General features: G+C 34.3%; 3 protein-coding genes across 5 annotated transcripts; all 3 read left to right on the top strand.

The window, feature by feature from the left end:
- The first annotated feature begins 1,791 nt into the window (after positions 1-1,791).
- On the top strand, positions 1,792-5,653 carry LOC128229331 (uncharacterized). 3 transcript variants are annotated; one of them, XM_052941201.1, is made up of 9 exons: positions 1,792-2,071; positions 2,370-2,604; positions 2,713-3,071; positions 3,197-3,395; positions 3,563-3,664; positions 3,796-3,831; positions 3,958-4,089; positions 4,251-4,333; positions 4,805-5,653. In XM_052941201.1, the coding sequence occupies exons 2-9, from the start codon at positions 2,377-2,379 to the stop codon at positions 4,812-4,814; spliced, it is 1,149 nt and encodes a 382-aa protein (XP_052797161.1). In that variant the 5' UTR covers positions 1,792-2,071; positions 2,370-2,376; the 3' UTR covers positions 4,815-5,653. The 3 variants fall into 3 exon arrangements, with proteins under 3 accessions (XP_052797161.1, XP_052797160.1, XP_052797159.1); XM_052941200.1 differs by having other exon boundaries at positions 1,792-2,141; positions 2,375-2,604; XM_052941199.1 differs by having other exon boundaries at positions 1,793-2,141; positions 4,805-5,652.
- Positions 5,654-10,779: 5,126 nt separating this feature from the next.
- LOC128229327 (uncharacterized) lies at positions 10,780-14,046 on the top strand. Its single transcript, XM_052941195.1, has 7 exons — positions 10,780-10,848; positions 11,422-11,724; positions 11,835-12,123; positions 12,315-12,562; positions 12,807-12,902; positions 13,408-13,565; positions 13,745-14,046. Exons 1-7 carry the CDS (start codon positions 10,812-10,814, stop codon positions 13,877-13,879), a joined length of 1,266 nt encoding a protein of 421 aa, XP_052797155.1. The 5' UTR covers positions 10,780-10,811; the 3' UTR covers positions 13,880-14,046.
- Positions 14,047-20,443: 6,397 nt separating this feature from the next.
- Positions 20,444-24,684, top strand: LOC128229325 (uncharacterized). Its single transcript, XM_052941192.1, has 7 exons — positions 20,444-20,726; positions 21,290-21,751; positions 21,866-21,985; positions 22,108-22,146; positions 22,433-22,552; positions 22,764-22,850; positions 23,046-24,684. The coding sequence occupies exons 1-7, from the start codon at positions 20,508-20,510 to the stop codon at positions 23,316-23,318; spliced, it is 1,320 nt and encodes a 439-aa protein (XP_052797152.1). The 5' UTR covers positions 20,444-20,507; the 3' UTR covers positions 23,319-24,684.
- The last annotated feature ends 5 nt before the right edge of the window (positions 24,685-24,689 follow it).

Here is a 24,689-nt window from a genome sequence, read left to right as displayed (position 1 = left end):
CAACTAGGTCTACAGGCAATTATTGGAAGTCTTAAGCGGATGTGCGATCTGTTTGTTGAGCATTTGCCTTGCATGTCCACATATTCAACATATCTATGAAAGTAACATTAGACGTTTGCATCCATGAGCTCACATGTTCAAATTATCGGCTTTTAGACTACGCCCAAAGCAGGACTTACGTATTGAGAAAACGCGTGTTATAAATCATTTGAATCATATAAGGCCAAAAAAATACCTGTGTTTCTGGTAACATGGCAAAACATGGTCGGTAGGTCGGGTTTTTTTTGTTTTTTTTTACACTTTCCATATCATGCAAGTTTCTGTTGCATCAGATCAATTATGTTATATAATCTTGTTTTTTGCTCTTTTTTTGCTTTTCAATATGAAGTGTTTAAAACCTTAAATGCTTATATAGAAGATAACTATAACACCATTCTCCAATGATGAACATGGCATTCTTATATAAAGCCTAATAAAAAAAAAAAAAAGCCTACTTACCCTACCTATTTTTGAAAAGGATGTAACCCTAACCAAACAATTTTTTTTTAGGCCTTGAGGAAAATTTTCTTGTCAACTATGAGCTCCTTAACTAGGCCTTCAAGTGGAGGTAGGTTAATAAAAGAACAAGTAAACGCGGATATGGATTTATTTTACGTATCTTATTTTCGTACATTACTACAAACAAAGTTTCATTCATATTTATAGTGAATTCAAACATTTCGGTCATTGTTTTAAGATTCCCAGACGACGATTATTGATTATTATTTTTTCGATCGTATGGTATTCTCGTACTAGCCTAAGCGAAATCCAGGCAATCAAATAGGATCATACTGTATTCGACTGACCGAATTAGATACAAACCATAGCCACGCGCCTTTGATCTTATCACCGCTCGTGCTCTGACGTCACAAATCAAATTGTACCGTTTGATCTGCAACCGACACATTCCAATAAATGTAAAAGTGTTATTAACTTTCGCAGGTTTTTGTTTGGATTTCAGTTGATGGGACTTAAATAAGGCGAAATAAATAACCATTTGATAATTGCAGATAAATTAATATAACGATTAATGAAATGTGTATAGGAACCTGGCAGTAAGCCTGCATCAATTCGCAAAGCCTAATCGGAAGAGGCCTGCATGGTATACGCAAAGCCTAATCGTAAAAAAAGTAAGTTTTATTTTGGACATGGATATGGATATTAAAATAACACCACGAACTATAATTCAAAATATTTTCATTATAAAGACAGCAAAATATGTCTCCGGGGATCAACCGCCCTCCGCCATTTTGTTTTCGCGTCTCGGTAATACATAATCAGGAATAAAAGTATATTCTCCGGGGACATTGAAAGACAAACAACTAAAATATAACGATATATTTAAAGAAATAATTTTTTTAGGATATATATTTTTTTTTTTTACTTTTATGTCTAAAAAAAGATTAGTGTCGGCGAGGAAAAAATAGGGTCGGTCGGGTTACCGGAAACACAGGTATTTTTTTGGGGACTAAATATTTGATGTTCGGTGGTGGATATATCAATAAAAACGTTCCAGCCATGTTTGTTATTTTTTTATATTTTACCATTATAACATATTATCTGAAGAAAAAAGTTAAATGTGCTTGGTAATATTCGTCTTAATATTTCCATGAAAAATATCAGTCTGATTTGTATATATGTTTTATCATAAACTGTATTTAACTACAAAAATATTTCATCACAAAGTGTATACTAGTATACATTTTGGGGATATGTATCGGCTCTAATTTAAAGATATCACACTCGAAAGATAATGAAAACACCCGGAAGAAGTTTATGGTTATACGAGTAGTCTCTAAGCGTTTAAATTCAATGAATTTAAGACTACTAATAATTTGTATAATTACGTACCATTTGAAGAATTGTGATATTGTTTCATTAACATAACACTTAAAATAACGGAAATGAGTAACAGTGACAGGAATACAATAGGGCTTTACAATAGCTTATTCGTAGAAGTTGTTAAGAGTTAAGAATACTTTACCTTCGAGAAAGTGGGAGCGACAAGGAAGTTTTAAAGTCTATTGAGCTGGTATGATGATTCTAATTTTGAGGAAATACATTTCTTAATTTCGTTGTTATCTTGCACAAGCCTATTCAAGGTAAGTCGAATTATAAAACAGTATCATACATGTATATATATATATATATATATATATATATATATATATATATATATATATATATATATATATATATATATATATATATATATATTGTTATATTTTTCTTATCGAGTCATTTAAATGCTGTTAATTTAAACACGTTTAAGAATCTAAATTTCAAACGTAAAAGCAATTATAAATTGTAAATGTATTGTAATATTTTAGTACAGAAATGGCAGAGGTTGCGGCAGAAAAGCTAAATAGGGACTCAAACAGATCCTCTCCTTACCAATACTTTGATACGATGCCAACTGAAGAGGTCCTAGATCAGTTAGAGCTGGAAACGAAGGAGTGGAAAGAGTATTTAACGAAATTAAGAAGCCTGGAGAAGATTGACGGTCGAACAAAGTTTGAACTTTTCCGGAAAATAGATCAAACATCCGTATCGTTTTCAAAGATGGTAAATATCTGGATACCTTTCTGGACATTGGATATCTGGACTATATTTATTACATTTTAAGTTTAACAGACTTAGATCTACACTCAATGTAATCGGTATATGTTTCAGATTCCACCCGCTGTGCAATCAAAAATCGGATCAAGGGAGGCTACAGCTCAAGAACCTGCACCAGTCATAGATACAACGGTTCCAGCTAGTGAACATTTGGAGCTGCGTCCTGCATCACCTATTGTTGTGGATGAGGAGAAACTTGATTTACAGGAAGATTTACAGGAAAATGCGAAGAAAATAAACGAACAAAACAAAACTCTTGAAGATAAAGTAAAAGAACTTGAATACGCCATTGAGACTCAAAAGAACGAGGAACACGTGTTGACAGAACAGATTTCAAAGCTGAAACAAGAATTGGACACCACTAAATATTCAATGCAAGAAGTTAGTAAACAAAAGGAGGATATGATGCTCAGGTAGATTATATAAAATGCTTTTATGTTCAACAACTGCGCTTACCCGAAGGATCTTCTTGAAAATAATAAATAAGCTATTTTTTATGTCCATCATTATTTTGCTTAATCAATTTTGATATTTTCAGACTAAGCAAACTTGCTGGGGACAAGCTAACGAAAAATAACCCAGACATTACCGATCTAAGCGACCCGAACCGTCCACTGAAACTTGCTGATAAATACAACGAATTGTACGATAATGAATGGACCAACGCTTTTGAGGTCTTGGTAGACAGTGGTTACACAGAAATGGAAGTTATAGAGACGCTCCAACTAACGCTTCTAGTATTTAAATGTTTTTTTTTCCTTTCATTTCTTATAAATATGACATTCATCGATTGACAAAGAAACTGAGGCACAACCCCAACAGTCAAGCTACTTCCGTTATTTTGTTAAATGTTTTCATTTTCTGGGAACGATAAAACTATCAATTTTATTTTTACTGTATACAGAATGCATATGAGTTCTGCGAAATGAAAGCAACCTTGGTACTGAAAGACACGGAGAGGGCAATGAATCTGCTGCTCGAGGTTGAATATCCACAGGATGAAAAGGTATGGAGAAATACATCAACGTTTACATAATATCACGTTTTAAATACCGAATTGATATTGCGTTCGTGAATGTGGTTGCCTTTTGTCCCTTTAAATATTTCCTTTTCAAAATAAATTTCGTTTGCTTTCAGACCGTTCCTGTAATGGCAACAATGCCGAAGAAACGGGTGCGTAGTTTTGCTTCACATACAATATTAATATGTGCTTTTCAAAACGTTCTCTATGAAACACATTTGTGTTAAATGCATGGACAATCAAAAACATGTACACCTAAAACTATTTGTTCTTTAAAGCTTGCCAAAGAATTAGCCCAGTATATGAGACAAAATTCTTCTTTGGAAGACTATAAGTTACAGCAGAAGTGGCAGGCGAAGCGTACAAGTTTTTCCGACCCAAATACAGATGATTCGACAGCTGTGGATCAAGTATGATTATTCATCATCGCTTTAACATAATATCAAATGGTTAAAAATATGTTTTAAAGTTTTAATCTTCTGCAATTGTATTTTAATATCGCTTTGCCTTTATGAGCATCTTATGTGTGAAATTAACAAAACATAAACATGCCATTGCATCATCATTTAAGGAAGCTAAATCAGTGCATGTTGATGACCAGATGAAGAACCTCCGTAAAGACGTATCCGTTTCCATGATACTGTTGTCCAAAGAGTAAGTTTACACGTATGCAAAAAAATCATCGTATACTCGTTGTATCTTTCTTCATTCAATATACGTGTTCGGCCTTTAAAGCTGCACTCTCACAGATATACCATTTTTACAACTTTAATATTTTTGTCTCGGAAAGAGCAATTTTTGCATAAATATCTGCAAACCAATAATGTAAGATTGCTGACAAAAAATCAGATCGTAGATTATCATACTCCCATTCGAAAATTAATGTTTTATGGTAACGGTTTATGAAAAATACATCATTTTTTTAACTTAAATATAAAAATCTGCGATCTAATTTTTGTAAGCAGTCTTATATAACTGGTTTCCATGGATTTTCGCAGAAATAGGCTCGTTCCAAGACAATCAATAAACAAGTTGTCAAAGCGTTTAATCTGTGAGAGTGCAGCTTTAAGTGGTAATTATTGAGTTACGCATCGCTTATTCCGCAAACTCTCTTTTTACACGTAGGCTTACATGAAAGCCCGCTGGAGCAAGAAGTGTCTGAACGATCTACAGCCATTCATTCGTGGATGCATAGACCTGTGTTGGATGATGGTAGTGCAAAGCCCTCCTATGTGTTTCAAACTTCCAGACAAAGACGAGCGTTTTGACACAAATTGCTACAAGCAGTATACAAAGACAGGCCATCTGGTGGACTTTGTTGTTTGGCCAGCACTACTCTTGCACGAAGGCGGATCCCTAGTAGGAAAAGGTGTTGCTCAGGCGAAGAAAGAATGACCTGAATAGCTCACAGTTTGTACATGGTTCATGTGCAGTTCTTTGCATGTTGATACTGATTTCAAATTATATATACAACGAACGTTCTGCGTATGTTTTATTATCTTGATACTCCACTCATTCTTGACGATTATAAATAATCCAGATTGAAATAACTGAAACACTAGATGATATAAATCTGATGTACAATACATGATTGTCTTAAGCTTATTTTATCTCATTCATTTGTAGAAGACTTAATAATATTATACTTAAGTGGTGATTGAGGAAGGTTTTGATGAACATTTCATTGATTCGAATATGTACAAGATAATTTTTTGTATTTGTAAAAATATGTAAGCTGCATTGTTATTGTTTCGCCTATGTATCGCTTTCAGTGTTATAAAGGAATGCCCCTGTAAAACTAAAATTGCAATATTTCTTATCTTTCAATATGCACATTAACATTTGGACGGTGAAGACATGTGTCTGAACCTTTGAACATATTTAAGACCATAAAAAAACGTAACTACCGTCAGGGATATCAACATGAAGCTTATTTTATTCTAACTCACAAAGTTAATTTCATATAGTTGTGACTTTAAACGGTGTCATTTTCTTCAAAACAACTACAGTTTATGGCCGATTTTCAAAAGAAGTTAAGTCCAAATAAAAAAATAATCTAAAAACCAAGAAAAAATCGACGTCATTGTAAATGTTTTTACTTAATCAGAAACGTCTTTTAAATGGAGTAAACAAATACTGAAATATTAATATATATCAAAATTATATAAACTGTTTTTATAACGAAATAATATTAAGGATGACCATTAACTTGTCATCATCCTTAAATGTCAACATTGGAAGTTACATCGTACATTAGAAGCAAACCGATATTTGATTCAGAATTTAAAAAGGAAACTTTTACTAGGGAACTACTTTTGGAAAACGTGTTTCAATTAAGAACACCGTAAATTAACGTTCTCCACCAACATCTCATGATCTGTTAAATTGATAACCCGAGATTATTTGAAATTTGAGCTATGCAACCAGAATTAATGCCGAAAGTCAAGAACCAAGTATTGTGTCAGAAGATATTTTCAAATTTACGACGATGTTGGAAAAATAACTTATATTAATCTTGATAAAACCATGTCATTTTCACTCAACGATGCATGAAAAAACGGTTTTAAACGGAAAGCTCAACAAAAATAATAAATGTTTTCGCCCCACCAATGAAAAACACTAGATCCAAAGGAGGCAACTGAATTTAAATTTTATATTTGAACGAAATGAGTTGTCGCTGCTCTTTTTGATAAATTGTGTTGATGATAACTCTACTTAAATTATTGTAGTGAAGTGGATGATTATAACCATCAGACATTCAATTAGTTGATTCACACTACAGTTCTTTATTAATCCACGAGGAAAATAATAACTGCTATCTTCTTCACTTTTAACCACATTCTAGTTCAATCCGGAAACACCCAATGTAGGCAAAAAAGAAAGGAAGTGAAGTCGGGGTGTATACTGACAGGCGATAACATATCGAACGAGTTCAAAGTTAAAATTCTATAAATTCATGTATTATATCTACGGTTTAGGATTATAAGAATAAAATAAGACAAAGGCTTGATTGTTCATGCGTATACAAGGAGGTTTCATCGTGGCTCATTTGTACTGATATCGACGCTCTGGCGGGATCAAGTACTAAGATAGTTTTACACATTTATGTACAGATGCCACTTGACTCGACTAATGACCACAAGCAGTTGACGACGTTCAGCAGTTGAACGACAGCTTTCAGCAAGTTCGATAGGCCAGTAATTCTATTCGGTTGATTTTCGTACAAGGAAGGAAGAATAGCCACGTGGCAAAGAGCCGGCCCACCACGTGGCAGGGTCTCGTCAGAACCTGATAGAGCCTTAAGGAATCTGCAGAGGCGATAAAAGTAGGCCCGGGAAATATATAAATATAAGGGAAGATACTGATTTAGCCCTATAGTTAAATCACGCGCAATATCGCTCTCTTGTGAATGTCTTCAGAATAACAAAAATCGCAATTTATTATTACATCTCAACATTCAAATAGTATAGGCTTTACACTTTCTATATAAATTATCATTACATCAACACACTGCAACTAAATACATGTTGTTATAAAGCACAGTATCATTAAATTATGTCACAATAAACATTGATTAATATATTTATGTTTAAATTAAACACTATTAATTGCAACTACAAAGATATTATGCATTAAAGATGGGGCTGTAAGGTTATTCCATCTTTTTTCGATTTCACATCAAATAAATGGGATGTTTGTAGCACCAGACAATATTTTACGAATAAGATTAACATAACGGCATCATTGTTCTCTAAATGTAATATTACCTTCTCCGGAATAGACAATACACCACCTTATCACGATAAGTATTTTAAGCGTCATAAAATAAACTAGAACTTACAACTTAAACATTGAAATTGTTTTAGATTTCCGCACTTGAACTAGATACGCCATTGTTATTCTTTAAATCTCATTTGAACGAAAACTTACAATCAAACTTTCCATCAAATATCATAGTGGAATTTCGGTATATGTTTCACCATCATTTCACAGTACACGACGAACAGAACTAACACGCACGCAATCATATGACGCTAATATTTTAAGCAAATTATATCTCACCACTAGCTACCTAAAAAGGTCATTTTAACTCGCTATTTTAAAACATTAATTTCTGAAGAAATACGTATGCCAGGAACAAAAGCTTCGCAATTGTTTTATGCATGCACAAATTTATCTTTACAAATATGATATTAGAGCGAAGTCGACAGTTTTGTTATTTTGGAAGTTTTTTTTTCTCATGACCAGGCGAATTATCATAATAAAAATATAATAATTTATAATAAATTTGTATTAACGTAACACTTATCTGTATTACATTGTAGTTCGTATGATTGGTACAAGTTAGTTAGGATGATATACACATTAAGATGCCTCGATCCACCATTTAAAGACGGAAAACCTAACTTTGAGGACTCAAATACATAGATAAATACTATACCATCGGATATTTATCTTGTTTTTACCGTTAGTAAATGTATTAAACATTCTGCCCACATCAATATTGCAAAACACGAGTCGATGATTAAACTCATTGCTCACCAATTGTGTTCTTTTCTTAATTTAAGAAGTCATATAGTCCAATGGGAACTTTCTTATTGAATTTTGATTTATCAGTCAGACCACATTGAACATAAGTCGAAGGCTGAGTTCTGCTGAGTGAGAGGTCAGTGGAATGCTGTGAGATCAGATGCGGTCAATATTTCGCGCTTTAAAATAACATTGAAATATTCAAATAATACAAGAACCCGCCAAACTAAAGGCGAAAACACACCAAGTTGAGAGCAAAAACAAGAAATATTAATACATCGACAGGTACAATAACATTAAAAAATGAAGACGGCCGCAGATGCTAAATTGCAATTCAGTTTCTCAATCGAAAGACGAAATGTTAAACATAAGCTTTGATAAACGGAACAAAAACCAATTATCTTAATTAGCTTTAATATCATAGAAATTGACATAACATGTAAGCGGAGCTGACCTACATAACTGGCTAGAGAAGTACAAACTAATTTCGTCTAACCTTATCTTAGATATGAATTTCGCTATTAAATTTAAAGGATCAGTCCGTGAATTTTTCAGCAAACATAACTAAACCTATGGTGGTTGTTTAGTGCCATTCCGTGTTTTCTCCTTTGCGGGGTAAAAATAGTAAAATACTAAATGTAAAATTCACGAATTTCTGTCACCCATTTCGGGGCAAAAGAATAACAAAATTATACAAAACCCGTTAAACATGCCAAATTGACGACTAATACACGTAATAAAAATCTGATGGGTTTTGTCGAAGAGATGAGGATTTTTTGTTTTTCTCACTTGGCACTAAAGTCGCTTTTCGTCGTATTTTCGCTCTTTCAGGAAGTGGGGGGAACACTTGAACATACCAAACCCGCCACAGGTTACCCGTTTCTTGTCGCGAAGAATACGAAACATGAAAACCCATCAACAATACGAAAATGTGAGGGAGAAAAACCGATATCTTATATTTTCGTGTTTTCGCCCTCGATTTGCTGACTTATCGCCTTCAACTTTGCGGGTGGTCATAACTTCCTACTTTCGCCAAAAAAGCAAATCTAATATGGAAGAAATGAATTATCATATAAACCCGTGAACTTTTTTCCCAACTGAATCCAATGTTTTATATATTCATTTCATACGGAATTAGTATTTCCTAAACAAGAATATGAAGTAATTGTTCAACTTATTTGACTTCGTTACTGTCAGTCTAATCGACTTTACGATTGTATTCATGAAGATCTTTGTGCTCCTATATAGAGGAAATGTTAATGATTTGACTAGATAAACCTGTTTATAATGCATATAGGACAGGGTGTAAGAAGAATATCCATGGGCTTCAGCCTTAGTAAGAGAACCAGACTTGAAAGGTTATGGGTCATAGTATACATATAGAATATATCACTGGTTTAAGATGACTTGATTCAATAACGTATGAAAGTGTACACCGAAGACTGTTTTTTTTGGTGAATCGAACCTGCCTGCCCTGGGTCTTCAATCATGTCTTACCGTTAGACAACTCAACTACGCGTCCGCCACCCGCACAGTCAGCTCTGTTATTTACATATATATATGTGATCGCTGTTGATAAGACTTTTCTTTTTATAGAACGCAATTTAGTCTATTTTCAATATAATATTGCAAATTTGGAGTGGCATTTTAATCAGTTATTATTGGAGTGGTAAAATCTACCATATGTTGTTATTCATACTCAGGTCATTCGGGAGCATTGCATTTGACTAGATATACAATCGCGTGTAATGTATGCAGATTTTAGAGTTAATTTCAACCACATCAGGCAATATACCCATGCGTACACAGGCATAGAAATATGTTCTAAAATGTTTTAGTCAAATGTCATGTACAAGCACAAAATGCTAGGTTTGTGAAATTATAAAACCGGATTTATCTTTATTTTGAATTTCTCATTTCAGGTAAATTATGCAATGAAGAGCTATCATACTTCTTAACTTAATATGTTTCTTGTTCAAAACATTTTGTTTTATTTCACCCAAATTGATCCACGTTTTTCTTAAGACAGTCAATATAATATATCCGTTCTTGTAAACCACATTCTGACAACAACACAATACCAATAGAATACGATAACATAAAGACTTGAACACATCTAGATCTAAGCCTGATAAGTCTGTGTCATATAAAAAAAAATATTTAGATACATTGAATACAAAAGCGGAGTCAACGATTCTCTTTGACGAACCCATAACAAACATGTTTAACGACTTCATACAATATAGTCCACTGAAGAATTACAAATCAAATACATCGAACAAAAAAATCTAGCAATTTACCTTTTATTCCAAACTCCATAACATTATACCATATTATTTCCCTTACAACTTTATCAAACACGTTAATAAAGTCCCTAATTGCAGTAGACAACTTGTTGTTTCTATTCAATAAGTTATCAATAGCACTTTGCAAAAACATACCGAAACACCCGTTGGTTTAGTTTATTCTTCCATCCATAGATCTCTCATACAGAAAACTGATCCAAACGTAATGACAGAATGTCCCTTTAATACAGTATATTTATATTAATAGTGCATATGCTTAATATTGTGATTATTAAACCACGTTGCAGCCACTCAACATGTTTCATATACTAGATACAATACGGATTAAGCTGGGTAAGAACTAGATTAATGACCATAAGGATCGCATATGAAATTCATTATATCGCTAACTTTAATTTTGTAGGTGCCTTATTTGTCATGGGATCGGATATTTGATTTTCAGATATCAAGTTTTAAATTCAGTTACCTGCGCTCTCTGCAATCTGTCTGCCTGCCAAAATTGTATAATACGAAACACTTTATGAACAACAAAGAGTCATTTATTTTTTGCTAAACGTACATATTGCAACACAAATGAGGAAATAATTGGATACGATGTTACTCTCGATTAAACATTATGAAGCCATAAGTTGTTTAAAAAACCGTTATATGAAACCAAAGAATAATCTAACAAATGGTAAAAAAGGCACACAATCAGATAGCTGCTAATAAAATCTCTTTCATATACTAGGCTGAGCCAATCATAAACAGAAACAAATTAAAGAATCCAGAGAGTACTCAATGAATCTTCACAATTGTTTCCGTGAAATAAAGAATAAAGGTTATAAATGTAGCACATCGAAGTTGAATGTCAAATCTTTTTTATAACATCAAAATGCGTTTGTTCTTCATTGATTAACAATAAAGCCCTGATGTTGCTACTTGTGAACTGGTTGGTCGCCGCGCAAGCATTCATCACTAGCAACAATGACGAGTACCAAGTATGGCTGACGACAGGCGACGGTTCTAAAAAGCTTCGAAGAGAAGCTCCCTGTCTCCGGACGCCCAACGGCCACGGGTACAGCGTCTGGGTGGATCGAACAAAGCGTCGGCAATCCATGGAGGGCTTTGGCGCATCTTTGACTAATGCGGCCGCCTATGTAATCTATCACAGTCCGAATCGACATTTGATTATGAGGGATCTTTTTGGAAACAGCTTGGATGACCTCGGTAGGTCCATGTTGCATTTCGAATTATTGTTATTCATTGGAATGATTTTCTTGTAGTATTAGGTTCCGATTATTGTGCCGTGTAAAGTTATTCTACTCAAGTTATTGCAGGAGTAAGCTTTCTGCGACTAGTGATGGGGGCATCAGATTTCCAAGGGGTCAATCCATACACTTACGACGATCTGACAAACAACCACGACACCGACTTTGACTTGAATCACTTCAGCATAGACAAAGATCGCGCCTTTGTGTTACCCATTGTAAAAGAGGCTAGATCTATTAATCACAATCTCCGTATTCTCGCTACGCCTTGGACGGCGCCCGCATGGATGAAAACCTCCCACAATATGTTTGGTGGTGAATTGAACGGCGGCGGGCAATACCTAGAAGCATATGCCAAGTAATTTGTTACTGTTCTAACTTTTATCAAACTGCTATTGCTTTTGTTTTATTATCCAATTTGATGTTTGAATCATCAACGGTTTATGTTTGTTTCATGTCGAATTAAACACTACACCTTATATACTAGGCAGATTCTGTTAATACATGTTGTCAATTTTCATCAAAGTTGTCTATGTTTTCGTTTGATAGATATTTCGTCAGATTTATCCAAGCGTACCAAGCTGAGGGTATACACATCGACTACCTTGGCATTCAAAACGAACCCCTGCTTTCTAGAAACGATTACCCAACTATGGTTATCAACGTTGACCTCATGAAGACTTTCATACGTGATCACGTAGGACCCCAGTTTCGGAAAGGCAATATCAATACCAAGCTGATAGTTTATGATCATAACTGGTCTGACAGTTGGTATCCCGAACAGCTTCTCAGCGATAGTAAGATTCGTACAAAATCAATTAAATGTTTTTAAGGTGTTTAACTTCCATCTATAACGCTGCAACTGTATACAATTTGAGCCGCGTACTGTAAAGGAAGTGTGTTGGAATAAAAGTAAATACGGATAAGAACGATTCAAATTTTGTACGCAAATCGTTAGATTTGACTAACCAAACTTAATTCAAATAGACTTATTTGAACAATCAGCTATTAATTAACGAGTTGTTATATTCATTATATAAGGCAGTGTGAAACAATATGTATCTGGTGTGGCATGGCATGGCTATGACGGTAACCATGATGTTCCAGGAGGCTTCCACAACAAACACCCAGACGTCGGTACGGCCTTTAGTTTCAGTCTGTATTTGTTGATATAAAGGGCATGTCTGCCGAAAGGCGAAGGGGATATAATAATAGTATTTTTTGACTTATTGTCCTTTATTAATTTCCATAAAAAAATAATCAGACTACTCACCTAAACACAATAAAGGGGTCAGTTAATGGTTAAATAATTGTAGTATCTATGTCAAAAAGAAATGGATTTAAATTCAAATGATCATGACCTTGACCTTTCAACTACTGACTTCAAAACAATTGGGTTCATTTATTGATTAATTGAAAGAAACCACAGACAAATCATCGCCTATCGACCGAACTAGAAACATATCAACTGATAAATAATACGATGTATAGACATTTGCAAAGCTTTTTTCGAGCCAGTAAGATAAGTTTAAAGATTGTTTTAAGTCCATAGAAGTGCTATATCTTACTGGTAACATGTAGCTGTGTAATGGAAATACCACTTTAACCGGTATTCAGGATATTACACATTTAAAACATACAGGAATATATTTCACGGAGATATCGGGTGGAGGATGGGACACCAATTTTGCCAGCATTCTGACTTGGGATTCCAGAATTATTTTTATTGGTCAGACACTGAACTGGGCAAAGGCTGTTGGCCTCTGGAATCTTGCTCTGGACGAAAACCACGGGCCGAGGGTAAGCCAGGTCTCATTTTATTTAATTTGATAATGAAACACCAAGGATAGAAATATGTTTATTTGTGACAATGTTCTCTACTACTTAATTGAAATAAAACGTATTTAATTTTACTATTTAAATGTTATTGAATACTGAATGTATTGGCGGATGTAATGATTGTCGGGGTGTAATCACAGTTAGTAGCGGGTGGTATACTAAGAACGTTGAATACTACGCTATGGGTCATCTCAGTCGTTTCGTTCGCCCCGGAGCCGTACGCCTTTAGACCAACACCTTTGGCTGGGATGAATTGCAATCGGTCGCCTTTGTAAATACGGACGGTTCAACGGTGATCGTTGTGCAGAACCCTAGCACATCCAATTCAGCAAGTTTTTCGCTAGACTTGGATGCGAAGCATTACCAGTATGATAACCTCCCACCACAGTCCGTAGTTACATTTGTTAAATAGAAACATTTTCCATATATTTATGTATGTGAACATGAGAATAAAAATAAGTTATAAATGTTTCTTAATTGTTGAGAGTATCCATTTTGAAAAACCGGCATACTATAGGCACTTCCTGAACACTGCAATATTTCGTATTACTTTTGTTGAAATATCCTCAGTACGTTTAACAAAGTAAACTTATTATAAACCTATTGACTGAATAATTGTTCAAATCGGTGACCAATACTATTTATGAAAACGACTTTCAAAATAATTCAGTCCTATCTGTGAAGTATGTGAAAAAAGGCCATAAGCAAAAATGATGTTACGCAAGATATCATTTTTTACAAATGTCGTTTTCGCCTGTGGCATGGATTTGCAAGATAGCAACATCAGGAACATTTTTAAAAGAAATGAACACAGCCAATAATAGGGCTTTTATACATTTGAGCAACTTAATGAGATTCTTGTTTTTTTCTGACCTATAACGAGTACTTTAAATTTATGCTGGTGCAATCGCTTTAAGTGCTCAAGGATGAAAGGAAAAAACTTAGTCCGAATTACTGACGATTATCTCACGACGTGAACACGAAAAACAGCGATTTAATTGCGACTACTAACTTCGGCAATGACCCGGATAATTGTACGACAATGGGCGATCAACTACGACTACTGGATGTCCAAAACCGTACAGGTATCCCAACGCTGCAGTAATTGAGCCGTTCTAAGTCGTAACGCCGGCGTTACATATCGTGATGTGAATCTCGTTGCATTCGTTTATATTTGTTGACATTCGTACCCAAATAATCGAGGCCATTTTCGTGACTTTTGCTTCTGTTAATCTCACGAATCGGATATAGATCGGTAGCCTATTAATGAAATCATGATGAAACTCAGCAAATTACGGTCTCATTATCTAACGGGATTTGCATAAGTCTCAGTCTCGCTACTTCTGCCAATGTCGTGGTAAATCTCGCAGGCAACTTCGTAAAGTGTCGTGTATTGTTGGACTAGTCAAGATAATTTTCGTTGTAAATCAGCGGTAAAAAAAGCGTTGAAAATCTAACAAAATGGTCTAAATGCATAGCAAAATGTAAACAGTTCATTTTCAAAACTGTTTTCTAATATACTGCGACAAATCATCAAGTCTTTAGTAAGCATCTCTATTGTTTGCGAGTAGATTGATAACAAATATATGTTCGAAATGTCAACATCATAATTTCAAAACAAAAATCCTATTGAAGTCTTAGATCAGTTTTTTATCATTGAACATACGCATTTTTATATGGTCTAAAATTCTTTCTTATTGCGTTTCAGTATTCTTGTCTTATGTTAGTAGTCACTCACACTACCATGACGAGAAATACACAAATGTTCATCAGACAATAATATTTCTTGATTTACTTTGCGTACATTATACGAACTTCAATAATGGAATTTCCGGTACTTCTGACCGGATGTTATATCAGCATATAGTTTATACCTGTTTTAATGTATTATAAAGACTATTCTATGAAAGCATGAGTATAAGAAATACTAATTATCGTCGGTTTATCTCCGGAATATCACTTCTCGTTTCTCGCGAAAATAAACATTGATATGGATTTTACTATTTATTACGCAGAAAGTTGTGAAACAGCGCAACTCATCTGCTGATTATAAGCAACATAAAGGAGCATTTCTTCCATGGTCGGTTTAAAATATTATATTTAACTCAACACTAATAATCTTGACCTCGAATCATAGATTCCAGAAATGGAACAGGTCATCTAGTGGTCAGGGTATTCTTTTAAAAAAAGGTTTGCTAATCCGCTGTCAAACTGTTGTCGCGATTTTCCACCTTGGATATATGACTTACTGGCGTACACAAATGTATCGGTTATCCTCATATGAATTACAGCCTTATGTTTATGTTTCACATGCCTCGATCCAAACCTTTCTTATGGTTTAGTTCTGACTCAATTTTGAAACATGGTTTGTCTAGACTGACCTCCTGATAACAAAAATGATGTCGTCTTCTAGTCAATGCGAACTACCAGTAAAGTGTCAAGGCCAAAAGCCGAACTGATTAGTTATTATGGTGCTATTCTAGCGCAAACTATTAGTGTTGTTGCTTTGTCCTAGATCAAGCCTTTTTAATGAAAGTGTGTTAAAAAGTCAATTGCTTATGCCGTCTAATCCAAAATATAAGAGGGGCCATTGTGGAAAAATTCAAGCAATAAGTGATGATTCTTTGACCTGTGCTAAAACGTTGTTGTCCATGTCATCTGTACACAAATACACGATGGGCCATCAACCATTCAAGATAAACATCACAAAGAAATTATCCTCGGTCAAACGATTTATTAGTATTGTAGACAACACCCGGTCTACTAACCGACTGATAGACAGACCTATATTTGCCAGATTTTGCAAAGTGGGCATTACATTCTCATTACACAATATTTAGCTTTTTTAAGTACATAAGTGAATGGCTTAACAAGCGAAATAGTCCACCCATCATATCTACCAGCCTTTTGACGGGAGATAAATAACGACCATCTTATATAACCTACTATTTAATACAATACATATTGTACATATAAATATAACGCTGCTTATGGCTGATGCTCAAAGCAGACTGTAGACGGCCAACGCCAAGGAAAACAATTCCAATCTGAAAATAAGTAAAATCACGATTGTATCAATTATTTGTAAACATATTTTCATCAGGTGCACATTTCAAAGGTCACGGTTAAGTGCTTACATGTGAAATGTTGTGGCATAAAGAATTACTAATATCTCTAACCTTGATGCAGCACCGATGCAAACCATGATTCTTCAAAAGGAATTCATCTAAATATCAACATGTTAAGTATTCTGACCAAGAATTTAGAAAAGCAAACATTCCATAAAAAATTGATTGAATGTTTTTAAGATTTAAGATTTTAGATAAAATGCGGCGTGAGAAACAAAGGCTTTTTTTCTTAAATGTTAACTGGGTCTGACCCAATGCAACCCCTTTTCAAACCTGAAGAAATATGTTTAAATTCAAATATATTTGCAACTCCTCACCCGATGTCACACTGTCTGACCTGACGTCATGACAAGCTTTTAAAGATGACACACATTCATTTTATTAATGTTTGGTGAAAATGTAAATAACAAGCCCGGACAACTTTTAGACACTATATGAATTAAACATTAAGTATGTCTATTATATATTCTATAATAAGTATTAAGACCAATCTTCTTTAAAAATAACACTTTTTAAGTGCATTTTTATGTTCCTGAATTAATTGTGGTAAAGTACATACTAGTAGTGAAGGGATTGTGACCGATTGTGTCTCCTGACCAAAAGTCCAACTTTTGAGATCAAGACATATGTCCATGAGGGCTAAGGGTTTATTTTGTGATATTTTCTACATGACAACCAAATTAAATGGTGACATGCTACCTTTTAACAAGGAACTACTTAACTATCATGAGGGATGCGTATACAGTTGGCATATTCAGGTACAATGATTTCACAGAGTTGTAGTCCTTTAAACTTTTTTCTTATTCTAACAAGTTTCTTAACTTTCTCTGCAACATAAAAATTATTTCCTTTGAAAATCAATACTCCTTCATGGAGCTTACATATACATATTGATATTTTACTATTATAAATGTTCCTTAACCCTAACTAGCCAGAATCCCTCAAGATGAAACTAAATTTTCATAAATGGAATTAATGTTCTGTTCCTTATTATGGACTGCTATTATATACACACTAGCTTGCACTTGTGCAAATATATCTTTAATAGTGATTTTCCTCAGGCATTTGTATTCTGATTTCAGGTCAATAATTGTCTATTAAAGGATCTCAAGTTATGCTTTTGAAACGAAATGTAGCTAGAGATACACTGAGACAAGTTAGGCATGCTTTGTCTTCATCATTCAAGGAAATTAATCAAATTAGGAAAGAATCCCTCTTATTTTATATTACTCTCTCCTTCGAAAGCTTTTATTTTCCTTGTCTTACCCATAATCACTTCTAATTAAAGCTTGGACGAAGAGTTTGCCAAGTGTTTGACTCGTAAGTGTAGACAAAAAAATCAAAGACTGAACAAAGGTTAAATACAAAATGGCACAACTGAAGTTTATGGCCAGAGTAACAAACGGGGTCGGGTCAGTGAAAATGCTCGGTAACAAAAGCCCGGACCAGAAAGGCCCACTTTGAAATCAAAGAGATCAACACTTTTGTATCGGCGAATTATATTTATTTTCAAGATTCCCGAATGTCATCACATGACCAACAGTTAAAACGTCTGTAACAGAAACGGTCAAAACGGACCAGGTTACAATTAATTCTGAGCTTAAATCTTGCTAAAATATTGTTTTGATTATAAATTTTTATTGAAAAATATCTCCTTTCTGTATGTTCATCCACTGCACGGATTGTGTCTCACAGACTACTTTGCAGGACAGTTAGCGCTTTTACATCAAGCGTTCATGCATATTAGCTCATATCTCGTTTTTGTAAGACATAAATATATTTTTAGTAGTTTGTAGCACATTTCGTAACACAGGGGCATTACCAGTTACAAAAAGGACAAAAGTATAATATCCAGGTTCATCAACACTCATAATGACTAAATTCAATTATAATAGCTTCTAACATTCCTGATTTAATCAGTAAATCTATACTTAAAGGGAGCCGAATCGCCCCTTGTCGTTCACATATTTCCCCAAAAGTACCATGTTATATAAGCATTTCCTTGGTCAAATCACAAGCAAACGCATTTGGGTTTTAAATTGAACCATACACGATGAGTATTAAAAAGACGTCATGGAAAGTTTATGGACAATTAAGCACTTATTATGCTAATAAACTCCTTTTGTGTTTTCTTGACTGAAGCCTTCATAGATGACAGACTTTGTACATATCTGAATGCTGGTCTCAAACAACAGCATGGTTATTAAAATCAGTCGTAACTCTTTCGAAATCAGACAACACTTTCAAACAATACATTTTTTTTTTATCTCAAATCGGTTTGCTTATTGTGCAAACACTGCTAACACTTATTGCCAAATTTTGAAAGTCGTATATATCATTATTGGATTAAAAATTTACTAGCTTGTGTTACTTACGTTTTGCATACTTCGTTTGAAATTTTGCGAACACGTCCTTTAATGAGCACTTCGTTCAATAAACAAGTTAATATGATTTGCACGTAGCTTGACACATAAACTGTACTCAGATATTTTGAAATATAAAAAACAAGAGCTTCAACAAAAAACGCTTTCTGGAAAAGAAAAGGAACAAAGAAATCGAGCCGAGGAAGAGAATAAAATCACAAGAGAGAAAGAGGCTCAGAAGAAAAAGAAAAGAAAAGGTTGAAGAGAGGAAAAGATGCACCTCGAAATACGAGAAAAGGATTCTCAAGCAAGTAGAGAAAAAGAGCTAGAAAAGAAGACGTCTAATGGCATGTACAATATCCTGATAATGCAATGTATTGCGATGATATATATGTGCGGTGTTTGCGAAGATAGAGGGACATCAAACTATGAAAGTGATGGTACATTGTTGTATGGGTGTGATAGATGAAGTGTGAGGTTCCAAATGTGTTTTGATTGTGAACGAGATGGTAAGAATGTCTGAAAGCTTCAAGTCTGGTTATGTCATAACACAAAAATATGAAAGATCAAGATGAGTGAATGGATTAGTTAGTTAGTTCTTTTGAGTTGCTTTGAACTGTTGTTCAATTTTTGTAGCCAGTAGATGATTGATTAAATGTATAGATGTGTTAGATAGCAAATTAGTGAATGTAAAATACAAAATACATACATCTACGAAATCATGACAATTTAAGCCCAGTTTGGGCTTTAATTAGTGTAAATAATAGGATTCACAATTCATCAGTTTATAATCAATAAACAAATGTCCCGGAACAAATATATAGTACTACATGTAGTAGATCGGGCTTCAAAAAGCGATATTATTGACGAAAATTCAACATTTAAAAAATATAGTAATGCTCACTTTTCAGTGAGAATAACTTTTTTTTCTAAAGAGCCTATCGATCTGTAACTCAAGTTTCATTTATATGTATCTTGTTTGTATAAAACGTAAGATGCAAAAGCAAACAGGTAAAACAGATGACGACAGCTAATCGTATCGCAGTTACTTATAAAGTATGTTAGAATAGTTATTGAAAGTACAAAATAGATAATTTGACGTGTTGACGTCACCATCTCTATAAATATGTATTTGAAATATTCTGACTTTGAACCTAAACAGTGTGCGGATATTGTGTCAAAAAAACATATATTTTGCATTGTAGCGCTTTCAATTGGGTCCAAGTATTTTTACATATATCCCTCATTAGTTTTTTTAAACTATCATGTGCATTAGTCACTGACAAATTATTTATATTATCCATGATGCGTAACCTAAATATTGCAACAAGGAAGTAAATTGAGCTGATAGTAAAGGTTTAGTTTTTTCTTCACCATACAGTTGTTTATATTCAAGACATCAATGTGCTAAAATGGGAAACTACCAATCTCAAAGAACTGCTGTAGGACATAGTATGTACGAAGTTCCATTGGATTCTTTACTTACTTACATTGACCATGAACTAAATCTTTGGCGCGACCTAGTTGATAATGTGAAAAGGGAGAAGAAATACGACCACGAAGGCAGAACGTGTATTGATGATATGATACGGGAAACATGCAGGAAAATGATCGACTATGAGAATGCTGTGGTATTTATTTTATCTATATCATGAATAATGCATTAAAAGTGTGCCTAATTTTATTCTTTCCGGTAGTTTATTGAAAAATTAAATGTAGATCATATCCTGATATATTCACCGTTTGAAACAGTGAGTTAGTCCTCATATAAGTTCACATTTCTCTTATTTCGACCCCTGTTCTTTTCATTAAAACGAACATAGTAAACGCACTCAGTCCTAAGATGAAAATCGGTGATGATATTTCTGTTGTGACGTCGATGGGTTTTAACTTTTCACAATTTGCAGTTCAATATTATTTATGAATTATAAGCATTAAATAAGAAGTATTATTAGTAATTCATTATCAGGATGTAACATATTTTACGTTGCTAACACTAAAAGTAGTTATTTTCACACGTGGCAAAGCCCCTCGTGAAACACAATTTTAAGTGCTTACTCGGTAAAAATATATTGTTTTCCTGTCATTATTGATTAAGACTGTGCAACGTTCTCGCGAAATGTTTAGGCTTTTTTTTAAAATTGTGTCCTTCATCCCTGGTCACTGTTTAACCATGTGTGTGTAAATGTTACAGTCTAATAGAAAACGCCTATATCCATTATTACAACCACGAGACAGTGAGTATTCGACTGATAAGCTGAAAAAAGAAGGCTTTTATAAAACACTGTCGCCGGAAAAAGTAAAAGACATTGTGATACAGAAATCAGATGAGATCGATGAACTTCGCAATGAAGCAAAGAAAATGAGTGATTCGATACATATTTTAAACGAGGAATTGAAACAGAAAATAAAATATGTAGATGACCTGAGACGCGAAAAGTCCGCATTGCTTCAACGATTAAGCAAAATGGCAGGCGAGAAACTGACTAGAGATAACCCCGATATCGCGGACCTAAGCGACCGAAACAGGCCGACCAAACTGGGCGAGATGTTCAACGAGCTTTATGACAACGAGTGGACGGACGCATTCGAGGAACTTGTTGCATCCGGTTACGACGAAAGGGAAGCAGTCGATACCCTTCAGATGACACTTATGGTAAAATAGTAAACACTTGCAGTATTGAATGACATGTGTTACATGTTTAAGTGAACAATCCATTTATTATCTGCCAAATGCTATATCGCATTTCTATATTATATTCATTTTCAGAAAGTTTTTCAATTCTGTGAAAAGAAGGCTTCACTGTTAGTGAAACAAACTGAAACTGCTGCTGATCTTCTATTCGATGAATTTTCAAGAAGTGCTTTACAAGAAACCACAAAAAACATGGTAATAATTAAGAAATATTTATATTACATTCTGGAGTTTAAAGTTTGTTCAGTTATAATTTTGTATTTTTAAAATGTATACCATTATCAATGGTCAGAGTCAAATGTTTTGTTTTATTACAGCCAGCGGGAAAGAAAGCACTCACCATGGACCCTAAACAGGTTTATTGATTATTACTTATTAACACAAAAAGGTCACAAATTTAACATGATGCAAAGTGTTCATAATTATTGCAAGACTTAAGTAAATAAATGTTTTAAAAACTTAAAACAGCAAATTCGATTAGGGATTACTACATTTTTTTGTTAAGCGATTCTTAAAAAACTTAAGACCAAGATACAAAGAAAGTATTTTTGATAAAGCTAAATACTTAACATTCGATTGATATGAGTTAAACGTTTTCATGATGCATTTCTCGGTAACAAATATCTTGTAACGTTAATTTAGTTGGCAGAGATGAGAGGGGGCCTACAAAGAGAGGGGTCATCTATGGAAGACTTACAAATGCAAAGGAAATGGAAACCAAAAATCAAGCCAGATGGAAAACAAACCTACATTCAAACAAAGGTAATTAAGCTGATCATATTTGATGTTGATATGCAAAATAAAACCTCTGAACTCAGGTCTTCACAATACCAATGTCTTATATTTTATTTGCATATTCTGTAAAAATATATTATTTTTAAACAACACTCTTATTAAAGGACTTTTAGATCCAGTTTCATGTTGTTCATATTTTACAAGAACCGAAGATATTTATCCTTAAATAATCCTTTAGATTCAACCGAGAACAATAAATGTTGAAGACAAACTGAAGCAGATGCGAAAAGGGCTCGCTGAGTCCCTTGTGCCATCAGTACAAAAGGTAGAATTGAAGAACTAGTTTTCAACTTACTGGTCCATTGATGTATATATGTAAACTTGTAGATTTTTACCATGTACTTATTATTTCCTTTCATATCATACTTGATATCTCCTTTATCTGATAATTAAACTGCAAAGTCAACTTTGAATTCAACATCTCGGTTTGTTTGTTATCCTACATTATTTTCTATAATAGGCATACATAAAAACATATTGGGACAACGAGTGTCTTCGAGCCATTAAACCCTTCATTAAGCGCTGCATCTTTATAGCCTGGATGATGGTGGTTCAGACGCCACCGATGTGTTTTGACAGGGAGCTCCAAGAAGGGGCGACTTTCGACGCGGCTCGCTACAGACAGTACACGTCTTCTGGGCATATTGTCCACTTCCTAGTGTGGCCGGCGCTCCTCTTGTATCGTGATGGACCGGTCGTCTGCAAAGGCGTTGCACAGGGAAAGAAGAAATAGTGGTGGCTTTAACGTTGCACATTTATAGTTTGTCAAATTGAATTGTCAAACTTGCAAAAAAAAACATTTGTGCGCAACACTAAGAACTACATTTTCGACCAATGACCTGTATTAAGCACTTCGTTTCGCGTTATAAAAGTGTTACTATAGTCGGTTATGTTTTTGTCTTTGACTGTTTCTGACTTTCAAATGACGTTATTAGCATGGTAATTTTGGTGTTTTATTAACATCGAAACAAACGTCAAAATAAAACAGCAGTATTCCTACTTAAATCGATACCTTTGTAATCAATTTATCATTGTTATATATCACATATCATCGGAACATATCTCTTTCATTATTTTTATAATTAAAAAGGGATATACAGAGACAAGGATTGCTTTTCAATATTGGTCTTAATTGGATCTAAGAACGATGTTGCTTATCGGATTACTTGTTATTAATAACTGATCGAAAGAGTGGATAAATTGTATGATGTATGACCCTAAGATTAACTGATATTGCAAATTGTAATGACCCTATCATTAAAAAGGTTACTCACCTGGACATTTACCTGCCTCCTTTTTGTTGAACTAATATACAGTACTAAGATATATTTAAAGACTATGATATGTTTCATAAATTGATCATTTAACGTTACACTTACCTTAGGTCATGTCTGTTTAGATTTCATCCATTCATTTTATTTCTGTTGCAATGTACAAGAGGGGTTCTCCACCAACCTTGCATATACTTTGAACTGATAAAATAACTGTTTCATCATCTTCTTAACTAGATAAACATTATTTATTAATAGTTGTCCTAACATAATCATTTATATTTTGAGACACTTCGCTACTGTCTTTTTTATATTGTAAACAAACTGCCATGGCTGCCGGACCGACCGGTGAGCACTGAGAGTCCTTCTGTTCTGTCAGGGCGGTCCTCCGGTGATTGGTCAGCGTTTTACCGGTCCTCCGATGATTGGTCGAACGTTTCACCGGTCCGGCCGCCATTGTTCAGTTTGGATCACGTGGGCATCTCCTGTTCTCTATATAAACAGCGTTTCTTTCGGGATCGAAAGTCTTTAGCTCAGCTTGATTTCTGATATCGGATTGCTCGTTTGGGTAAGATTACACCAGTATGTTTGAGCTTGACTCTTGACGTCAGATAGCTCGGTTGGGTTTGAGAACACCCGTAAATCAGATTGGTCTAGTAGATTGACCTTACGAAAATAACAAGTTGTTTTAACGATATAAAGTTGAGTGTTACCAAATATAGAAAACGTGAGAGCCCATGCATTTTAAACTGTTATCTGATGACTATACATGTGTTTGATGGTCATGATTCGAAGATATAAGAATACTATAAACCGTTAAACGTTCAACTCGG

This window comes from Mya arenaria, chromosome 3 (assembly GCF_026914265.1).
Source record: "Mya arenaria isolate MELC-2E11 chromosome 3, ASM2691426v1".
Classification (NCBI taxonomy): domain Eukaryota; kingdom Metazoa; phylum Mollusca; class Bivalvia; order Myida; family Myidae; genus Mya; species Mya arenaria.
The sequence above is the reverse complement of the archived record's forward strand: the minus strand, read 5'-3'. Positions and strand labels throughout refer to the sequence as shown.